At 44.9% G+C, this 20052-nt stretch overlaps 1 protein-coding gene across 2 annotated transcripts; it reads right to left on the reverse strand.

Annotated features, from left to right (window-relative positions):
- Positions 1-458: 458 nt before the first annotated feature.
- LOC129845270 (neuropeptide Y receptor type 2-like) lies at positions 459-13875 on the reverse strand. 2 transcript variants are annotated; one of them, XM_055913143.1, is made up of 4 exons: positions 13554-13875; positions 9618-9645; positions 5858-9471; positions 459-2329 (listed from the first exon to the last, which is right to left on the reverse strand). In XM_055913143.1, exons 3-4 carry the CDS (start codon positions 7017-7019, stop codon positions 1629-1631), a joined length of 1863 nt encoding a protein of 620 aa, XP_055769118.1. In that variant the 5' UTR covers positions 7020-9471; positions 9618-9645; positions 13554-13875; the 3' UTR covers positions 459-1628. The 2 variants fall into 2 exon arrangements, with proteins under 2 accessions (XP_055769118.1, XP_055769117.1); XM_055913142.1 differs by lacking the exon at positions 9618-9645.
- Between the last annotated feature and the right edge of the window lie 6177 nt (positions 13876-20052).

Genomic DNA, 20052 nt, shown 5'->3' on the forward strand with positions numbered 1-20052 from the left:
CTGTCTGTCAGCATGGTAACAGAATGAGCCCTCCGCTGCTGTCTGTCACCATGGTAACAGAATGAGTCCTCCGCTGCTGTCTGTCAGCATGGTAACAGAATGAGTCCTCTGCTGCTATCTGTCAGCATGGTAACAGAATGAGTCCCTTGCTGCTCTCTGTCAGCATGGTAACAGAATGAGTCATTCACTGCTGTCTGTCAGCATGGTAACATAATGAGTTCTCTGCTGCTGTCTGTCAGCATGGTAACAGAATGAGTCCTCTGCTGCCGTCTGTCAGCATGGTAACAGAATGAGTCCCCTACTGCTGTCTGTCAGCATGGTAACAGAATGAGTCCTTTGCCTTGGTCTGTCAGCATGTTAACAGAATTAGTCCTCTGCTGCTGTCTGTCAGCATGGTAACAGAATGAGTTCTCTGCTGCTGTCTGTCAGCATGGTAACAGAATGAGTCCTCTGCTGTCTGTCAGCATGGTAACAGAATGAGTCCTCCGCTGCTGTCTGTCAGCATGGTAACAGAATGAGTCCTCCGCTGCTCTCTATCAGCATGGTAACAGAATGAGTCCTCAGCTGGTGTCTGTCAGCATGGTAACAGAATGAGTCCTCTGCTGCTGTCTGTCAGCATGGTAATAGAATGAGTCCTCCGCTGCTGTCTGTCAGCATGGTAACAGAATGAGTCCTCCGCTGCTCTCTATCAGCATGGTAACAGAATGAGTCCTCAGCTGGTGTCTGTCAGCATGGTAACAGAATGAGTCCTCTGCTGCTGTCTGTCAGCATGGTAACAGAATGAGTCCTTCACTGCTGTCTGTCAGCATGGTAACAGAATGAGTCCTCTGCTGCTGTCTGTCAGCATGGTAACAGAATGAGTCCCTTGCTGTTTACGATCAAACACGTTCCCAGTCATTAGTAACACAGTGTTTACAATCAAACACGTCCCCAGTCATTAGTCACACAGTGTTTACGATCAAACACATCCCCAGTCATTAGTCACACAGTGTTTACAATCAAACACTTTCCCAGTCATTAGTCACACAGTGTTTACGATCAAACACATCCCCAGTCATTAGTCACACAGTGTTTACGATCAAACACATCCCCAGTCATTAGTCACACAGTGTTTACAATCAAACACGTTCCCAGTCATTAATCACACAGTGTTGTGAATAATGTATTTCCTTTGTGATAGAATGTGACCCAGTGATGCGGTGAGCCAGACAGACAGACAGAGCCCTGGATAAAGTGACGGGGCAGCAATGACAATCTATGGATGCGTCTGAAATGACACCCTATTTACTATGGGCTCTGGTCTACAGGAGTGTACAATATAGGGAATAGGGTGCCATTTGGGATGCACATCCCTACTAACGGAGGATAAACTGCTTTGTAAACACCAGTGGGCAGGATCACCGTGGGCTGTCAATCACAGGCAGTGAGCCAATGGGCGTAGTTTCCCAACTGTCTGTAGGGAGAGAAATAGGTCCCACTCTGTTGATGATACAACAGACAGTCTATCGATTCAGGATGTGTGTGTGTGTGTTTATCCCTCCCGGTGATCATCTCCCCTATAGATTGGTGATTACCTCCAAGGCCTCTCTGTCTCTCTCTCTCTGACGTCATCTGACAATCCACAGAGTTCACAGGCTTGTTATATGGTCTGATATAATGTCCGCAGAGTCTCGACTTAAAGGAGAGGTGTCCCCTCTTAAAGGGAGGCTGTCTGTTTTCTCACCCCTACCATCTGGTCTTAAAGGTGAGCTGTCCACTCTGCTGTCCACAGAGACAGTGCTTAAAGGGCAGATGTCCAAGAATTGCCTTAAAGGGAGGTGTCCAATCTGGGTGTCCAATCTGTCCCCAAAGGCCGGTCTTAAATGCAAGGTGTCTCTTCTGTCCGCAGACGCTAAAGGCCATAAAGGGAGGCTGACCCCTCGTTCGTCCTCAGAGTGTCTTCTTAAAGGGAGTGTGTCCTTCCTACCCCCACAGTCTCTATTTAAAGGGGAGGTGTCCATTATGTCCCCACAGACGGTCTGTATAGAGAGTGTTTGTGGCCTGTCAGGATGACTGGGTAGTAAGAAGTTCTCACACATACTGGGGCTGGACTTGTACCAGTCAGACAGACTGTTATCAGACCCGTCCTCCATCTTGCCTGGACCCCCTGTACCCCTGGAGAAGGTAAACAACTTAGGAATGGTTGCCGTGGACGCTGCCACGGTTGCCGCAGCTACTCCTCCCTCGGCGGCAGTGGTCGTGGCGGAGTTGGCGAAAGAGGAACTAAAGAGAGCAGCGATCCGGCGGTGGTAGTGGGTACGGAACACCTTGGCCCCACGGTGGAGGTCACCTGTGAAGGGATAGAAGAAGAAGAAGAAAAGGACAGGACAAACAGGATGTTATTTTGGGAACAGATGCATTAAAAAGAACATCCCAACATCTAAATACTAACGGAGACTCTACATCTAAATACTACTACATCTAAATACTAACGGAGACTCTACGTCTAAATACTACTACATCTAAATACTAACGGAGACTCTACATCTAAATACTACTACATCTAAATACTAACGGAGACTCTACATCTAAATACTACTACATCTAAATACTAACGGAGACTCTACATCTAAATACTAACGGAGACTACATCTAAATACTAACGGAGAATACATCTAAATACTAATGGAGACTCTACATCTAAATACCAACTGAGACTCTACATCTAAATACCAACTGAGACTCTACATCTAAATACCAACTGAGACTACATCTAAATACCAACTGAGACTCTACATCTAAATACCAACTGAGACTACATCTAAATACTAACTTAGACTACATCTAAATACTAACTGAGACTACATCTAAATACCAACTGAGACTACATCTAAATACTAACAGAGACTCTACATCTAAATACTAACGGAGACTACATCTAAATACTAACGGAGAATACATCTAAATACTAATGGAGACTCTACATCTAAATACCAACTGAGACTCTACATCTAAATACCAACTGAGACTCTACATCTAAATACCAACTGAGACTACATCTAAATACCAACTGAGACTCTACATCTAAATACCAACTGAGACTACATCTAAATACTAACTTAGACTACATCTAAATACTAACTGAGACTACATCTAAATACCAACTGAGACTACATCTAAATACTAACGGAGACTACATCTAAATACTAACTGAGACTACATCTAAATACCAACTGAGACTACATCTAAATACTAACGGAGACTCTACATCTAAATACCAGCTGAGACTACATCTAAATACTAACGGAGACTACATCTAAATACTAACGGAGACTACATCTCAATACTAACGGAGACTACATCTAAATACTAACGGAGACTACATCTAAATACTAACGGAGACTCTACATCTAAATACCAGCTGAGACTACATGTAAATACTAACGGAGACTACATCTAAATACTAACGGAGACTACATCTCAATACTAACGGAGACTACATCTCAATACTAACGGAGACTACATCTAAATACTAACGGAGACTACATCTAAATACTAACTGAGACTACATCTAAATACTAACGGAGACTCTACATCTAAATACTACTACATCTAAATACTAACGGAGACTCTACATCTAAATACTACTACATCTAAATACTAACGGAGACTCTACATCTAAATACCAGCTGAGACTACATCTAAATACCAACTGAGACTACATCTAAATACTAACGGAGACTACATCTAAATACTAACTGAGACTACGTCTAAATACCAACTGAGACTACATCTAAATACTAACTGAGACTACATCTAAATACTAACGGAGACTACATCTAAATACTAACGGAGACTACATCTAAATACCAGCTGAGACTCTACATCTAAATACCAACTGAGACTACATCTAAATACCAACTGAGACTACATCTAAATACTAACGGAGACTACATCTAAATACTAACGGAGACTACATCTAAATACTAACGGAGACTACATCTAAATACTAACGGAGACTACATCTAAATACCAACTGACACTACATCTAAATACCAACTGAGACTACATCTAAATACTAACGGAGACTACATCTCAATACTAACGGAGACTACATCTAAATACTAACGGAGACTACATCTCAATACTAACGGAGACTACATCTAAATACTAACGGAGACTACATCTAAATACTAACGGAGACTACATCTAAATACTAACGGAGACTACATCTAAATACTAACGGAGACTACGTCTCAATACTAACGGAGGCTCTACATCTAAATACTAACTGAGAATACATCTAAATACTAACGGAGACTACATCTCAATACTAACGGAGGCTCTACATCTAAATACTAACGGAGACTACATCTAAATACTAATGGAGACTCTACATCTAAATACTAACGGAGACTACATCTAAATACCAACTGAGACTACATCTAAATACCAACTGAGACTACATCTAAATACTAACTGAGACTACATCTAAATACTAACGGAGACTACATCTCTATACTAACGGAGACTACATCTAAATACTAACGGAGACTACATCTAAATACTAACGGAGACTACATCTAAATACTAACGGAGACTACATCTCAATACTAATGGAGACTACATCTAAATACTAACGGAGACTACATCTAAATACTAACGGAGACTACATCTAAATACTAACGGAGACTACATCTAAATACTAACGGAGACTACATCTAAATACTAACGGAGACTACACCTAAATACTAACGTAGACTACATCTAAATACTAATGGAGACTCTACATCTAACTACTAACGGAGACTACATCTAAATACTAACTGAGACTACATCTAAATACTAACGGAGACTACATCGAAATACCAACGGAGACTACATCTCAATACTAACGGAGACTACATCTAAATACTAACGGAGACTACATCTAAATACTAACGGAGACTACATCTAAATACTAACGGAGAATACATCTAAATACTAACGGAGACTACATCTAAATACTAACAGAGACTACATCTAAATACTAACTGAGACTACATCTAAATACTAACGGAGACTACATCTCAATACTAACGGAGACTACATCTAAATACCAACTGAGACTACATCTAAATACCAACTGAGACTACATCTAAATACTAACTGAGACTACATCTAAATACTAACGGAGACTACATCTAAATACTAACGGAGACTACATCTAAATACCAGCTGAGACTACATCTAAATACCAACTGAGACTACATCTAAATACCAACTGAGACTACATCTAAATACCAACTGAGACTACATCTAAATACTAACGGAGACCACATCTAAATACTAACGGAGACTACATCTAAATACTAACGGAGACTACATCTAAATACTAACTGAGACTACATCTAAATACTAACGGAGACTACATCTCAATACTAACGGAGACTACATCTCAATACTAACGGAGACTACGTCTAAATACTAACGGAGACTACATCTAAATACTAACGGAGGCTCTACATCTAAATACTAACGGAGGCTCTACATCTAAATACTAACGGAGACTACATCTAAATACTAACGGAGACTACATCTAAATACTAACGGAGACTACGTCTAAATACTAACGGAGACTACATCTAAATACTAACGGAGACCACATCTAAATACCAACTGACACTACATCTCAATACTAACGGAGACTACATCTCAATACTAACAGAGACTACATCTAAATATTAACGGAGACTCTACATCTAGTGAATGCTGGCTGTTTTTCACTTACGGAATGGATATTCATTCATTCATTCATACATGTCAATGAGTTATGAACAGAATATGACGTCATAAGAACCAGGAAGTCCTGATGAATGAGTACACAGCAGAGTCCTACCTATGAAACAGTAACAGATAGGGTTGAGGCTGGAGTTGGTGAGGCCCAGCCACTGGGCAAAGGGCTGGGTCTGCATGAGCCAAGATGGCGGATGCTGCACTCGGTCGATCCAGAACTCAGCCAGATACAGGGGCAGCCAGGAAACAGCAAACAGCAGGACCAGGGCCACCACCATTTTGGCGATCTTCTTCCTCGTCTTGAGGCACTCAGTGTGCAGCGCTCGGCTTCGAGAGTCGAGTTCCGTAAACATCCGCTTCCCGTCCCCCCAGAGACGGCGGGAAGTCAAGAAGCCGATGGTGAGGTTAAAGGTCACGGGGATGCAGTAGAGCGCCACGAAGAGCAGGACGGTGTAGCCCTGTTTCAGACGCGGCCCCGGCCACACCTCCTGGCACACAGGGATCACAAACGACGCCCCCAGGCTGATCTCATTTCGCCGGTTCATGAACACCAATGGGGAGCAGATCGCTGATGACACCACCCACACCACGGCGACCGTCCCTAGGATCCGGCGGCGGGTGAAGAGGGAGCGGGCACGGAGCGGGCAGCGTACACTGAAGTAACGATTGACACTGATGACCGTAAGCGTTAGCACACTAGCCGACACGGAGACGGCCTGGGTGAAGGGGACCGCTCGGCAGAGGAAGTCCCCGTAGACCCAGGCCGAGTAGATCTGGTGACCCAGCGTTATGGGCATGCAGACACACACCACGGCCAGGTCACACACCGCCAGGTTAACCAGGAGGTACCGTGTGGCGCTGACCGCGGCTAGCCTCTCGCTACGTCGGTTGGTCAGCACCTTCATTGACATGATGTTCCCTACGAACCCCACCAGGAAGGACAGGCAGTACATGAGTGTCAGAGCCACCGTGGTCGGCTCATGGACCGTCCATAACAAACTGGTCAGCTCTGAACCATCAGGAGCGAGGAGGGAGGAGGGGAAGAGGGACGAGGAGGAGGAGAAGAGGGGAGGATCAGGAGGGTAGAGGGAGGAAGACGGGAGGAGAGAGTCAGGGGGAAGGAGGGATGAGGAGGAGGATGAGGGGAGGAGGAGGGAGTCGTAGAAGCTGTAACTGTTGTTGAGTCTGGCCTGTGTGGCGTTCTCTACATGCAGCAGAGGAGTGAAGCTGAGCTGGGCTGATAACAGGTCCAGGGTCAGCTTCATGGTGCTGTCTTGTCCCCTCAAAGCTTGCTCTGACTGTCAACACTGACCTCAGTGTGGCCCTTATATAATGCTACTCATTACACTGCAGCAGCGGTAGAGGACTGTATCATCAGGATTTATGCGCACGGTTAAGGGTAAGTCCGAGCTACCTGAGATATGTATTCTTAACGTGGGATAAGGATAAGGGATAAAAGGTCAAAGTTACTTAGGCTAACGTTAGGGGTAAGATTAGGAACTGGCTCTATCTTCAGAAACAAACAGCAACACACTTGTCCTTATCTTACTAGCACTTGCACCTCTTATCTTACTAACACGTCTTATCTTACTAGCACGTCTTATCTTACTAGCACCTCTTATCTTACTAGCACCTCTTATCTTACTAACACCTCTTATCTTACTAGCAGGTCTTATCTTACTAGCACCTCTTATCTTACTAGCACCTCTTATCTTACTAGCACCTCTTATCTTACTAGCACGTCTTATCTTACTAGCAGGTCTTATCTTACTAGCACCTCTTATCTTACTAACACATCTTATCTTACTAGCACGTCTTATCTTACTAGCAGGTCTTATCTTACCAGCACGTCTTATCTTACCAGCACGTCTTATCTTACTAGCACTGACTTTGCAGAAATCTGCTTTATTGAGGAAACATTTGACTTACTAGAAGTGTGAGAGGTGGTTGTCTCACCTAGCTACCTTAAAATGAATGCACTCGCTGTCAATAACTGGGGATAAGAGCGTCTGCTAAATGACTGACATGGTCGTGGACATTTATGAGCAAGTACACAAGGTATTTGTTCTTCATTTTCAGTCGAGGACACAACCTGTGATGACTGTGATATGTGGTTGTTTTACCTACCTGACGCTAGTTGAATGCCCTGACTGGGTAAAAGCGTCTGCTGTTATCAGTCAATGTAAATGTTAAACGGTTTGTATTGTCAGAATCTATGAGCAAGTAGTAGTACACAAGCTATTTGTTCTTGATTTGGGATACAGTTTTAAAAGTATGGAGTTAAGGTTAGGGTTAGGGGGTTAGATTAGGTTAGATTAGGAAGGATTTAAGGCTAGGGTTAGGTGGTAAGATTAGGTTAGATTAGGAAGGATTTAAGGTTAGGGTTAGGGGGTAAGATTAGGTTAGATTAGGAAGGATTTAAGGTTAGGGTTAGGGGGTAAGATTAGGTTAGATTAGGAAGGATTTAAGGTTAGGGTTAGGGGGTAAGATTAGGTTAGATTAGGAAAGCATTAAGGCTAGGGTTAGGGGGTAGGTTTAGGTAAAATGAGGAAAGGATTCAGGTTAGGGTTAGGGGGTAAGATTAGGTAAAATGAGGAAAGGGTTCAGGTAAGATTGGGTAAGATTAGGAAAGGGTTCAGGTTAGGGTTACGGGGTAAGATTGGGGTTAGATTAGGAAAGATTTAAGGTTAGGCTTAGTGTCTAGAATCTAATTTGTGGTGGTAAAGTGCCATAGTACATCCGTACATATGTGGTGACCAGGCGGTGATGACCATCACTGATTCTAGGTCAGGTTCATGGTGTCCTCAAGCACCCGTTTGACCAGGTTTCTCTGTCAGAACTGATCTCAGTGCAGCCCTTATGCAGCCAACACATTACTATTCTTCAGCGATGCGCTCTGATCTAGGACCAGATCCTGATGGTCCTCGTCATCACCCTCAGGGCAGGTGGTCGCAGTCTTTCTGGGCTCATTTCTCTCTCATTGCCTCATGTTTCTTGTTCCCTCTCTCCTCTCTCTTTCTCTCTCTATGTCCCTATCTCCTCTCTCTTTCTCTCTCTATGTCCCTATCTCCTCTCTCTTTATCTCTCTATGTCCCTATCTCCTCTCTCTTTCTCTCTCTATGTCCCTATCTCCTCTCTCTTTCTCTCTCTATGTCCCTATCTCCTCTCTCTTTCTCTCGCTATGTCCCTCTCTCCTCTCTCTCTCTCTCTCGCTCGTTCCCGCTCTATGTCCCTCTCTCCTCTCTCTTTCTCTCTCTCTCTCTATGTCCCTATCTCCTCTCTCTTTCTCTCTCTATGTCCCTATCTCCTCTCTCTTTCTCTCTCGCTCTCTCTCGTTCCCTTTCTCTCGTTCCCTCTCTCTCTCTCTCGCTCGTTCCCGCTCTATGTCCCTATCTCCTCTCTCTTTCTCTCTCTCTCTATGTCCCTATCTCCTCTCTCTTTCTCTCTCGCTCTCTCTCGTTCCCTTTCTCTCGTTCCCTCTCTCTCTCGTTCCCTCTTTCTCTCTCTCTCTCGTTCCCTCTCTCTCTCCCTCTGTATTTTTCTCTCTCCCCTCTTCAGCCCCTCAGTTTATTTTTCTCACTTTCTCGTTCCCTCTCTCGTTTTAGTCCCTTTCTCTCAAACCTCCAGGGAGGATGTCTATCTTCCTATTTTTCCTCGTTCCCTCTCTTCTTCTCTCCTTCCTCCCACCTCCAGGGTTGAGGAAAGCCGTCAATGTATCTGTGGACAGAGGGAGAAACAAGCACAGGCGTTTAGCACCTGTCTTCATTTAAAAGCCGGCTTCTGCAGCAACAAACAGGAACAGACATTTTTTTCCTAAAAAATAAAGACGGAGAAATGCTTTCCGCATCACATCATTTGCTCACGTTTGTTAAACACAGTTGTAGACTGGACCTGTGTTTCAATACAAGACAGATGAGAGAATGTTATCCTATGAAACAGTTTGAAGAAAATAATCCTGCATCAACTGGAAATGTTCATTATTATGTGGATTATAATAAATATTTTTGATCGGACAAATGAAGTCTGAAATTGGAAATGACAAACTTTAGAAGCCTTTTTGAACTTCAAATACACGTTTGCCTTTCCTGCTTAGCAGGAATATTCTCAGCAACAAAAGAGTAATCCAAATAAGGACGTAACAATTGTAGAAGGACCTGTGTTTCAGTACAGGACAGAGAAAGGTTAGCCTATGCTGGATGTACTGTATGTCATATCACACTATGCTGAATGTACTGTATGTCATATCACACTATGCTGTATGTCATATCACACTATGCTGGATGTCATATCACACAATGCTGGATGTACTGTATGTCATATCACACTATGCTGAATGTACTGTATGTCACATCACACTATGCTGGATGTACCGTATGTCATATCACAATATGCTGTATGTCATATCACACTATGCTGTATGTACCGTATGTCATATCACAATATGCTGTATGTCATATCACACTATGCTGTATGTCATATCACACTATGCTGTATGTCATATCACAATATGCTGTATGTCATATCACACTATGCTGTATGTCATATCACACTATGCTGTATGTCATATCACAATATGCTGTATGTCATATCACACTATGCTGTATGTCATATCACACTATGCTGTATGTCATATCACAATATGCTGGATGTCATATCACAATATGCTGTATGTCATATCACACTATGCTGGATGTCATATCACACTATGCTGTATGTCACATCACACTATGCTGGATGTCATATCACACTATGCTGGATGTCATATCACAATATGCTGTATGTCACATCACACTATGCTGGATGTCATATCACACTGTGCTGGATGTCACATCACACTATGCTGGATGTACTGTATGTCACATCACACTATGATGGATGTACTGTATGTCATATCACACTATGCTGGATGTACTGTATGTCACATCACACTACGCTGAATGTACTGTGTGTCATATCACACTATGCTGGATGTACTATATGTCACATCACACTATGCTGAATGTACTGTATGTCACATCACACTATGCTGGATGTGCTGTATGTCACATCACACTATGCTGGATGTACTGTATGTCATATCACACTATGCTGTATGTCATATCACACTATGCTGGATGTACTGTATGTCACATCACACTATGCTGGATGTACTGTATGTCACATCACACTATGCTGGATGTACTGTATGTCACATCACACTATGCTGGATGTACTGTATGTCACATCACACTATGCTGGATGTACTGTATGTCATATCACACTATGCTGGATGTCATATCACACTATGCTGGATGTACTGTATGTCACATCACACTATGCTGGATGTACTGTATGTCATATCACACTATGCTGGATGTACTATATGTCACATCACACTATGCTGGATGTACTGTATGTCATATCACACTATGCTGTATGTACTGTATGTCACATCACACTATGCTGGATGTACTGTATGTCATATCACACTATGCTGTATGTCATATCACACTATGCTGGATGTACTATATGTCATATCACACTATGCTGGATGTACTGTGTGTCATATCACACTATGCTGGATGTACTATATGTCACATCACACTATGCTGAATGTACTGTATGTCACATCACACTATGCTGGATGTACTATATGTCACATCACACTATGCTGAATGTACTGTATGTCACATCACACTATGCTGTATGTACTGTATGTCATATCACACTATGCTGGATGTACTGTATGTCATATCACACTATGCTGGATGTACTGTATGTCACATCACACTATGCTGTATGTCATATCACACTATGCTGTATGTCATATCACACTATGCTGGATGTACTGTAAGTCATATCACACTATGCTGGATGTACTGTATGTCACATCACACTATGCTGGATGTGCTGTATGTCACATCACACTATGCTGGATGTACTGTATGTCACATCACACTATGCTGGATATACTGTAAGTCACATCACACTATGCTGTGTGTCATATCACACTATGCTGAATGTACTGTATGTCATATCACACTATGCTGGATGTACTGTATGTCATATCACACTATGCTGGATGTACTGTATGTCACATCACACTATGCTGGATGTACTGTATGTCATATCACACTATGCTGGACGTACTATATGTCATATCACACTATGCTGTGTGTCATATCACACTATGCTGGATGTACTATATGTCATATCACACTATGCTGGATGTACTGTATGTCATATCACACTATGCTGGATGTACTATATGTCATATCACACTATGCTGGATGTACTGTATGTCACATCACACTATGCTGGATGTGCTGTATGTCACATCACACTATGCTGGATGTGCTATATGTCATATCACACTATGCTGGATGTACTATATGTCATATCACACTATGCTGGATGTACTATATGTCATATCACACTATGCTGGATGTGCTGTATGTCATATCACACTATGCTGGATGTACTATATGTCATATCACACTATGCTGGATGTACTGTATGTCACATCACACTATGCTGGATGTACTATATGTCATATCACACTATGCTGGATGTACTATATGTCATATCACACTATGCTGGATGTACTGTATGTCACATCACACTATGCTGGATGTACTGTATGTCATATCACACTATGCTGGATGTACTGTATGTCATATCACACTATGCTGGATGTACTGTATGTCACATCACACTATGCTGGATGTACTGTATGTCATATCACACTATGCTGTATGTCATATCACACTATGCTGGATGTACTGTATGTCATATCACACTATGCTGTATGTCATATCACACTATGCTGGATATACTGTATGTCACATCACACTATGCTGGATGTACTGTATGTCATATCACACTATGCTGGATGTACTATATGTCATATCACACTATGCTGGATGTACTGTATGTCATATCACACTATGCTGGATGTACTATATGTCATATCACACTATGCTGGATATACTGTATGTCATATCACAGTTCTGTCTGGGATATTATTAATGCATCTGAGGAAGTTTGCTCTGTTTTTTTATATGTTTTTGCCACTAGCTGTATGTGTGTTTCCATTAATTATCACCTGCCATCTGTCCCTTGGTGGACAGATAGAGGCTATGTACCCAAGATACAGGTTACAGCATTGATAGAGGCTATGTACCCAAGATACAGGGTACAGCATTGATAGAGGCTATGTACCAAGATACAGGGTACAGCATTGATAGAGGCTATATACCCAAGATACAGGGTACAGCATTGATAGAGGCTATGTACCAAGATACAGGGTACAGCATTGATAGAGGCTATGTACCCAAGATACAGGGTACAGCATTGATAGAGGCTATGTACCCAAGATACAGGGTACAGCATTGATAGAGGCTATATACCCAAGATACAGGGTACAGCATTGATAGAGGCTATATACCCAAGATACAGGGTACAGCATTGATAGAGGCTATATACCAAGATACAGGGTACAGCATTGATAGAGGAAATGTAAAAGCCTGACTGCTGGAGTTATTCAATCTTCTCGTCCTATAAAAACAGACCTGGGTAAAATAGACCAGTTACCAGTTAGGTAAAAATAACGGTTACAATTAGCTGTCATCATCATCATATTTTTAGGATGGAAAAAACAACGAGCCTAAATGTGATTAAAAGATACATATTTCATTTAAATGATTCCCAAAATCCCCGTGCTGTACTGAACAGCATTTCAATGGAATTCATTTAATGAATGATTTAAAAAATAATAATAATAACATTCTAGCCTATATATTCCTAAAGACGCTACTGACCGATCAAAACGCAGTCGTTCACCGAGTTGTCCGCGTCACATAAACGCTACGAGGCTGAGCAGAAGAAAGGATGCCGATAAAAAGTTGCCTCCCGGTGCTGTTACAATCACTCGATCATCCCTTTAATATTCCTGTCAAATAGGTGTTACTATACAATCTCTCTCCGTGTCTTTCTCTCTCTCTCTCTTTATTTTCATCCAGGAGCTATATTCCGGTTTTGTCCGTTACCTGCCTCGGTAGTTCGGGACTCTTGTCACACCGCGCTGAACCGAGCCGAGCAACTCAAGTGGTTGTTCACGCAGCAGCCGGGGAACGCTCGACTCCGTCCTCTTATATCGAGGCGGAGTTGACTTTTGATAACTGGTCGCGGGTTTTGCGAGCAACAACATTGAGTCACCATCAGTCAATTCTTAAAAAATGTAAATTCTGAAAATGTTTACCTGTCTCTATGTTTGTCCCGTACAGCTACGGTGTTTCCTCGGGGTGCTGCAATTCATACTTGTAATAATAACGTTAATTAAATAAAACCGCCGGGAATTTTGCTCAACTCAGCGCGCGAATGTGCACGTGTCACTTGAATCTCAGTTTATATAGTTAGTGTGCGCAACACAAACGAGGGAAAAGTCGGTGTTTTGTATTCGATGTTTTTATTAAAAGTATGAATTTCAGGCACCCTTCGGAAGGAACGCGGGTGTACAGGACAAACATAGAGACAGGGAGGCAAACAGTAAATCTATGTGATGTTGAATGGTCTTTATTTTTACCCGACGTTTAACATAAATCCAATGACATGATGACTTGTTTTGTTGCTTTCACGTTAGTTTACAGCTCAACCAAATGTAAATCAAAACTAGATGTTGAACTGACGTCTTTGCATAGTTGGCTATGGCAAGATCCGCCTCCCTCATTATTCAGGCAGACGTCAAACAGGGATTGAAAGGTCTTGTCTCGAGGCAATGCCATGACCTCGCACTCCGATGATTCATCTAATCAATTAATGGTGATAATGAATACATTTTCTCAATAAATGATCAACTAATTCCCAGCGTGACCCTGGTTTTACATATTTAAAGCTCCTGGAGCTCCGGGATGTGCCGTTTCACAACCCCTGTGTGTCTGGCTACTCTGCTCCCTCCTTGCAGCTCTCTCTCTCTCTCTCTCTCTCTCTCTCTCTCTCTCTCTCTCTCTCTCTCTCTCTCTCTCTCTCTCTCTCTCTCTCTCTCTCTCTCTCTCTCTCTCTCTCTCTCTCTCTCTCTCTGTTTCTCTCTCTCTCTCTCTCTGTCTCTCTCTCTCTCTCTCTGTTTCTCTCTCTCTCTGTTTATCTCTCTCTCTCTCTCTTTGTGTTTTCTGCACCTCCAGTCAGTCACCTTCCTCATCCTCATCTAGCCTCTCCAGTCAGTCACCTTCCTCATCCTCCTCTAACCTCTCCAGGCAGTCACCTTCCTAATCCTCCTCTAGCCTCTACAGTCAGTCACCTTCTTCGTCATCCTCTAGCCTCTACAGCCAGTCACCTTCCTCATCCTCCTCTAACCTCTCCAGCCAGTCACCTTCCTCATCTTCCTCTAACCTCTCCAGGCAGTCACCTTCCTCATCATCCTCTAGCCTCTACAGCCAGTCACCTTCCTCATCCTCCTCTAACCTCTCCAGTCAGTCACCTTCCTCATATTCCTCTAACCTCTCCAGCCAGTCACCTTCCTCATCCTCCTCTAACCTCTCCAGTCAGTCACATTCTTCGTCATCCTCTAGCCTCTACAGCCAGTCACCTTCCTCATCCTCCTCTAACCTCTCCAGCCAGTCACCTTCCTCATCTTCCTCTAACCTCTCCAGGCAGTCACCTTCCTCATCATCCTCTAGCCTCTACAGCCAGTCACCTTCCTCATCCTCCTCTAACCTCTACAGTCAGTCACCTTCCTCATCCTCCTCTAGCCTCTACAGTCAGTCACCTTCCTCATCCTCCTCTAACCTCTCCAGTCAGCCACCTTCCTCATCCTCCTCTAGCCTCTCCAGTCAGTCCCTTTCCTCATCCTCCTCTAGCCTCTCCAGTCAGCCATCTTCCTCATCCTCCTCTAGCCTCTCCAGTCAGTCACCTTCCTCATCCTTCTCTAGCCTCTCCAGTCAGTCACCTTCCTCATTCTCCTCTACCCTCTCCAGTCAGTCACCTTCCTCATCCTCCTCTAGCCTCTCCAGTCAGTCACCTTCCTCATCCTCCTCTAGCCTCTCCAGGCAGTCACCTTCCTCATCCTCATCTAACCTCTCCAGTCAGTCACCTTCCTCATCCTCCTCTAACCTCTCCAGTCAGTCACCTTCCTCATCCTCCTCTAAACTCTCCAGTCAGTCACCTTCCTCATCCTCATCTAACCTCTCGAAGGCAGTCACATTCCTCATCCTCCTCTAACCTCTCCAGTCAGTCACCTTCCTCATCCTCCTCTAACCTCTCCAGTCAGTCACCTTCCTCATCCTCCTCTAGCCTCTCCAGTCAGTCACCTTCCTCATCCTCCTCTAGCCTCTCCAGTCAGTCACATTCTTCATTCTCCTCTAAGCTCTCCAGTCAGTCACCTTCCTCATCCTCCTCTAACCTCTCCAGTCAGTCACCTTCCTCATCCTCCTCTAATCTCTCCAGTCAGTCACCTTCCTCATCCTCCTCTAACCTCTCCAGACAGGCACAGTCTTCATCATCCTCTAGCCTCTCCAGTCAGTCACCTTCCTCATCCTCCTCTATTCTCTCCAGTCAGTCACCTTCCTCATTCTCCCCTAAGCTCTCCAGTCAGCTACCTTCCTCATACCCTCTAGCCTCTACAGGCAGTTACATTCTTCATCCTCCTCTAACCTCTCCAGTCAGTCACCTTCCTCATCCTCCTCTAGCCTCTCCAGTCAGTCACCTTCCTCATCCTCCTCTAAGCTCTCCAGGCAGTCACCTTCTTCATCCTCTAACCTCTCCAGTCAGTCACCTTCCTCATCCTCCTCTAACCTCTACAGTCAGTCATCTTCCTCATCCTCCTCTAGCCACTCCAGTCAGTCACCTTCCTCATCCTCCTCTAGCCTCTCCAGTCAGTCACCTTCATCATCCTCCTCTAACCTCTCCAGTCAGTCACCTTCCTCATCCTCCTCTAACCTCTCCAGTCAGTCATCTTCCTCATCCTCCTCTAACCTCTCCAGTCAGTCATCTTCCTCATCCTCCTCTAGCCTCTCCAGTCAGTCACCTTCCTCATCCTCCTCTAGCCTCTCTAGTCAGTCATCTTCCTCATCCTCCTCTAACCTCTCCAGTCAGTCACCTTCCTCATCCTCCTCTAGCCTCTCCAGTCAGTCACATTCTTCATTCTCCTCTAAGCTCTTTAGTCAGTCACCTTCCTCATCCTCCTCTAACCTCTCCAGTCAGTCACCTTCCTCATCCTCCTCTAACCTCTCCAGTCAGTCACCTTCCTCATCCTCCTCTAGCCTCTCCAGTCAGTCAGTCAACTTCCTCATCCTCCTCTAGCCTCTCCAGTCAGTCACCTTCCTCATCCTCCTCTAGCCTCTCCAGTCAGTAACCTTCCTCATCCTCTTCTAGCCTCTCCAGTCAGTCACCTTCCTCATCCTCATCTAGCCTCTCCAGTCAGTGACCTTCCTCCTCCTCCTCTAGCCTCTCCAGTCAGTCACCTTCCTCATCCTCATCTAGCCTCTCCAGTCAGTGACCTTCCTCATCCTCATCTAGCCTCTCCAGTCAGTCACCTTCCTCATCCTCCTCTAGCCTCTCCAGTCAGTCAGTCACCTTCCTCATCCTCCTCTAGCCTCTCCAGTCAGTCACCTTCCTCATCCTCCTCTAGCCTCTCCAGTCAGTGACCTTCCTCATCCTCCTCTAGCCTCTTCAGTCAGTAACCTTCCTCATCCTCCTCTAACCTCTCCAGTCAGTCACCTTCCTCATCCTCATCTAGCCTCTCCAGTCAGTCACTTTCCTTATCCTCCTCTAACCTCTCCAGGCAGTCACCTTCTTCATCCTCCTCTAGCCTCTCCAGTCAGTCACCTTCCTCATCCTCCTCTAGCCTCTCCAGTCAGTCACCTTCCTCATCCTCCTCTAGCCTCTCCAGTCAGTCACCTTCCTCATCTTCCTCTAGCCTCTCCAGTCAGTCACCTTCCTCATCCTCCTCTAACCTCTCCAGTCAGTCACCTTCTTCATCCTCCTCTAACCTCTCCAGTCAGTCACCTTCCTCATCCTCCTCTAGCCTCTCCAGTCAGTCACCTTCCTCATCCTCCTCTAGCCTCTACAGTCAGTCACCTTCCTCATCCTCCTCTAACCTCTCCAGTCAGTCACTTCAAATAGCCTACTAACACCAGCCTAATTACAAATGATCAAACTACAAACACATAGTGATATTTATGTCTGTGTATTCTACTCAGGTCTACTTGAAATGTAGGCCTAACTACATATTTGGCATGTGAAGGCAGATACAGAGGAGAGGGGGGGAGGAGGAGGAGAGGAGGGATGGCGAGATATGAGGAAGAGGACAGGAAAGGAGGAGGGAGAGGGGAGAAGGAGGACGGGAGAAGAGAGATGGAGGACGGGAGAGGAGAGAAGGAGGACGGGAGAGGAGGAGGGAGAGGAGAGATGGAGGAAGGGAGAGGAAAGAAGGAGGACGGGAGAGGAGAGGCTGGAGAGAGGAGAGGAGAGAAGGAGGACGGGAGAGGAGAGGAGGCTGGAGAGAGGAGAGGAGAGAAGGAGGACGTGAGAGGAGAGGCTGGAGAGAGGAGAGGAGAGAAGGAGGACGGGAGAGGAGAGGAGGCTGGAGAGAGGAGAGGAGAGAAGGAGGACGGGAGAGGAGAGGCTGGAGAGAGGAGAGGAGAGAAGGAGGACAGGGGAGAGGAGGAGAGAGGAGGGGATGGGAGAATAGAGGAAGAGAAGAGGAGGAAGCCAACAGTCTGAGCGAATCTGAGCAGAAGAGATGATCTTTTAGTCGTTGTCTGTGTAGTGATGTGAAATGTAAAGTCATGTACCTGCCTTAATGTTGCTGGAGACCAGGAAGACTAGCTGCTGCCTTGGAAGGAACTAATGGGGATCCATAATAAACCCCAGGAAGACTAGCTGCTGCCTTGGCAGGAACTAATGGGGATCCAAAATAAACCCCAGGAAGACTAGCTGCTGCCTTGGCAGGAACTAATGGGGATCCATAATAAACCCCAGGAAGACTAGCTGCTGCCTTGGCAGGAACTAATGGGGATCCATAATAAACCCCAGGAAGACTAGCTGCTGCCTTGGCAGGAACTAATGGGGATCCATAATAAACCCCAGGAAGACTAGCTGCTGCCTTTGCAGGAACTAATGGGGATCCATAATAAACCCCAGGATGAGTAGCTGCTGCCTTGGCAGGAACTAATGGGGATTCATAATAAACCCCAGGAAGAGTAGCTGCTGCCTTGGCAGGAACTAATGGGGATCCATAATAAACCCCAGGATGAGTAGCTGCTGCCTTGGCAGGAACTAATGGGGTTCCATAATAAACCCCAGGAAGACTAGCTGCTGCCTTGGCAGGAACTAATGGGGATCCATAATAAACCCCAGGAAGAGTAGCTGCTTGCTTGGCAGGAACTAATGGGGATCCATAATAAACCCCAGGAAGAGTAGCTGCTGCCTTGGCAGAAACTAATGGGGATCCATAATAAACCCCAGGAAGACTAGCTGCTGCCTTGGCAGGAACTAATGGGGATCCATAATAAACCCCAGGAAGACTAGCTGCTGCCTTGGCAGGAACTAATGGGGATCCATAATAAACCCCAGGAAGACTAGCTGCTGCCTTGGCAGGAACTAATGGGGATCCATAATAAACCCCAGGAAGACTAGCTGCTGCCTTGGCAGGATCTAATGGGGATCCATAATAAACCCCAGGAAGACTAGCTGCTGCCTTGGCAGGAACTAATGGGGATCCATAATAAATCCCAGGAAGAGTAGCTACTGCCTTGGCAGGAACTAATGGGGATCCATAATAAACCCCAGGATGAGTAGCTGCTGCCTTGGCAGGAACTAATGGGGATCCATAATAAACCCCAGGAAGACTAGCTGCTGCCTTGGCAGGAACTAATGGGGATCCATAATAAACCCCAGGAAGACTAGCTGCTGCCTTGGCAGGAACTAATGGGGATCCATAATAAACCCCAGGAAGACTAGCTGCTGCCTTGGCAGGAACTAATGGGGATCCATAATAAACCCCAGGAAGACTAGCTGCTGCCTTGGCAGGAACTAATGGGGATCCATAATAAACCCCAGGAAGACTAGCTGCTGCCTTGGCAGGAACTAATGGGGATCCATAATAAACCCCAGAAAGAGTCGCTGCTGCCTCTCTCTCTCTCTCTCTCTCTCTCTCTCTCTCTCTCTCTCTCTCTCTCTGTGTATCAGTATGTGTGATAACCATTACAGCCCTCTGTATCCCTCTCTCTCTCTCTATCTCTCTCTCTCTCTCTCTCTGTCTCTCTCTCTCTGTCTCTGTCTCTCTCTGTCTCTGCCTTTTGGACACCAAATCGGGGTCCAAAA

This window comes from Salvelinus fontinalis, unplaced genomic scaffold, assembly GCF_029448725.1.
Source record: "Salvelinus fontinalis isolate EN_2023a unplaced genomic scaffold, ASM2944872v1 scaffold_0262, whole genome shotgun sequence".
Taxonomy (NCBI): domain Eukaryota; kingdom Metazoa; phylum Chordata; class Actinopteri; order Salmoniformes; family Salmonidae; genus Salvelinus; species Salvelinus fontinalis.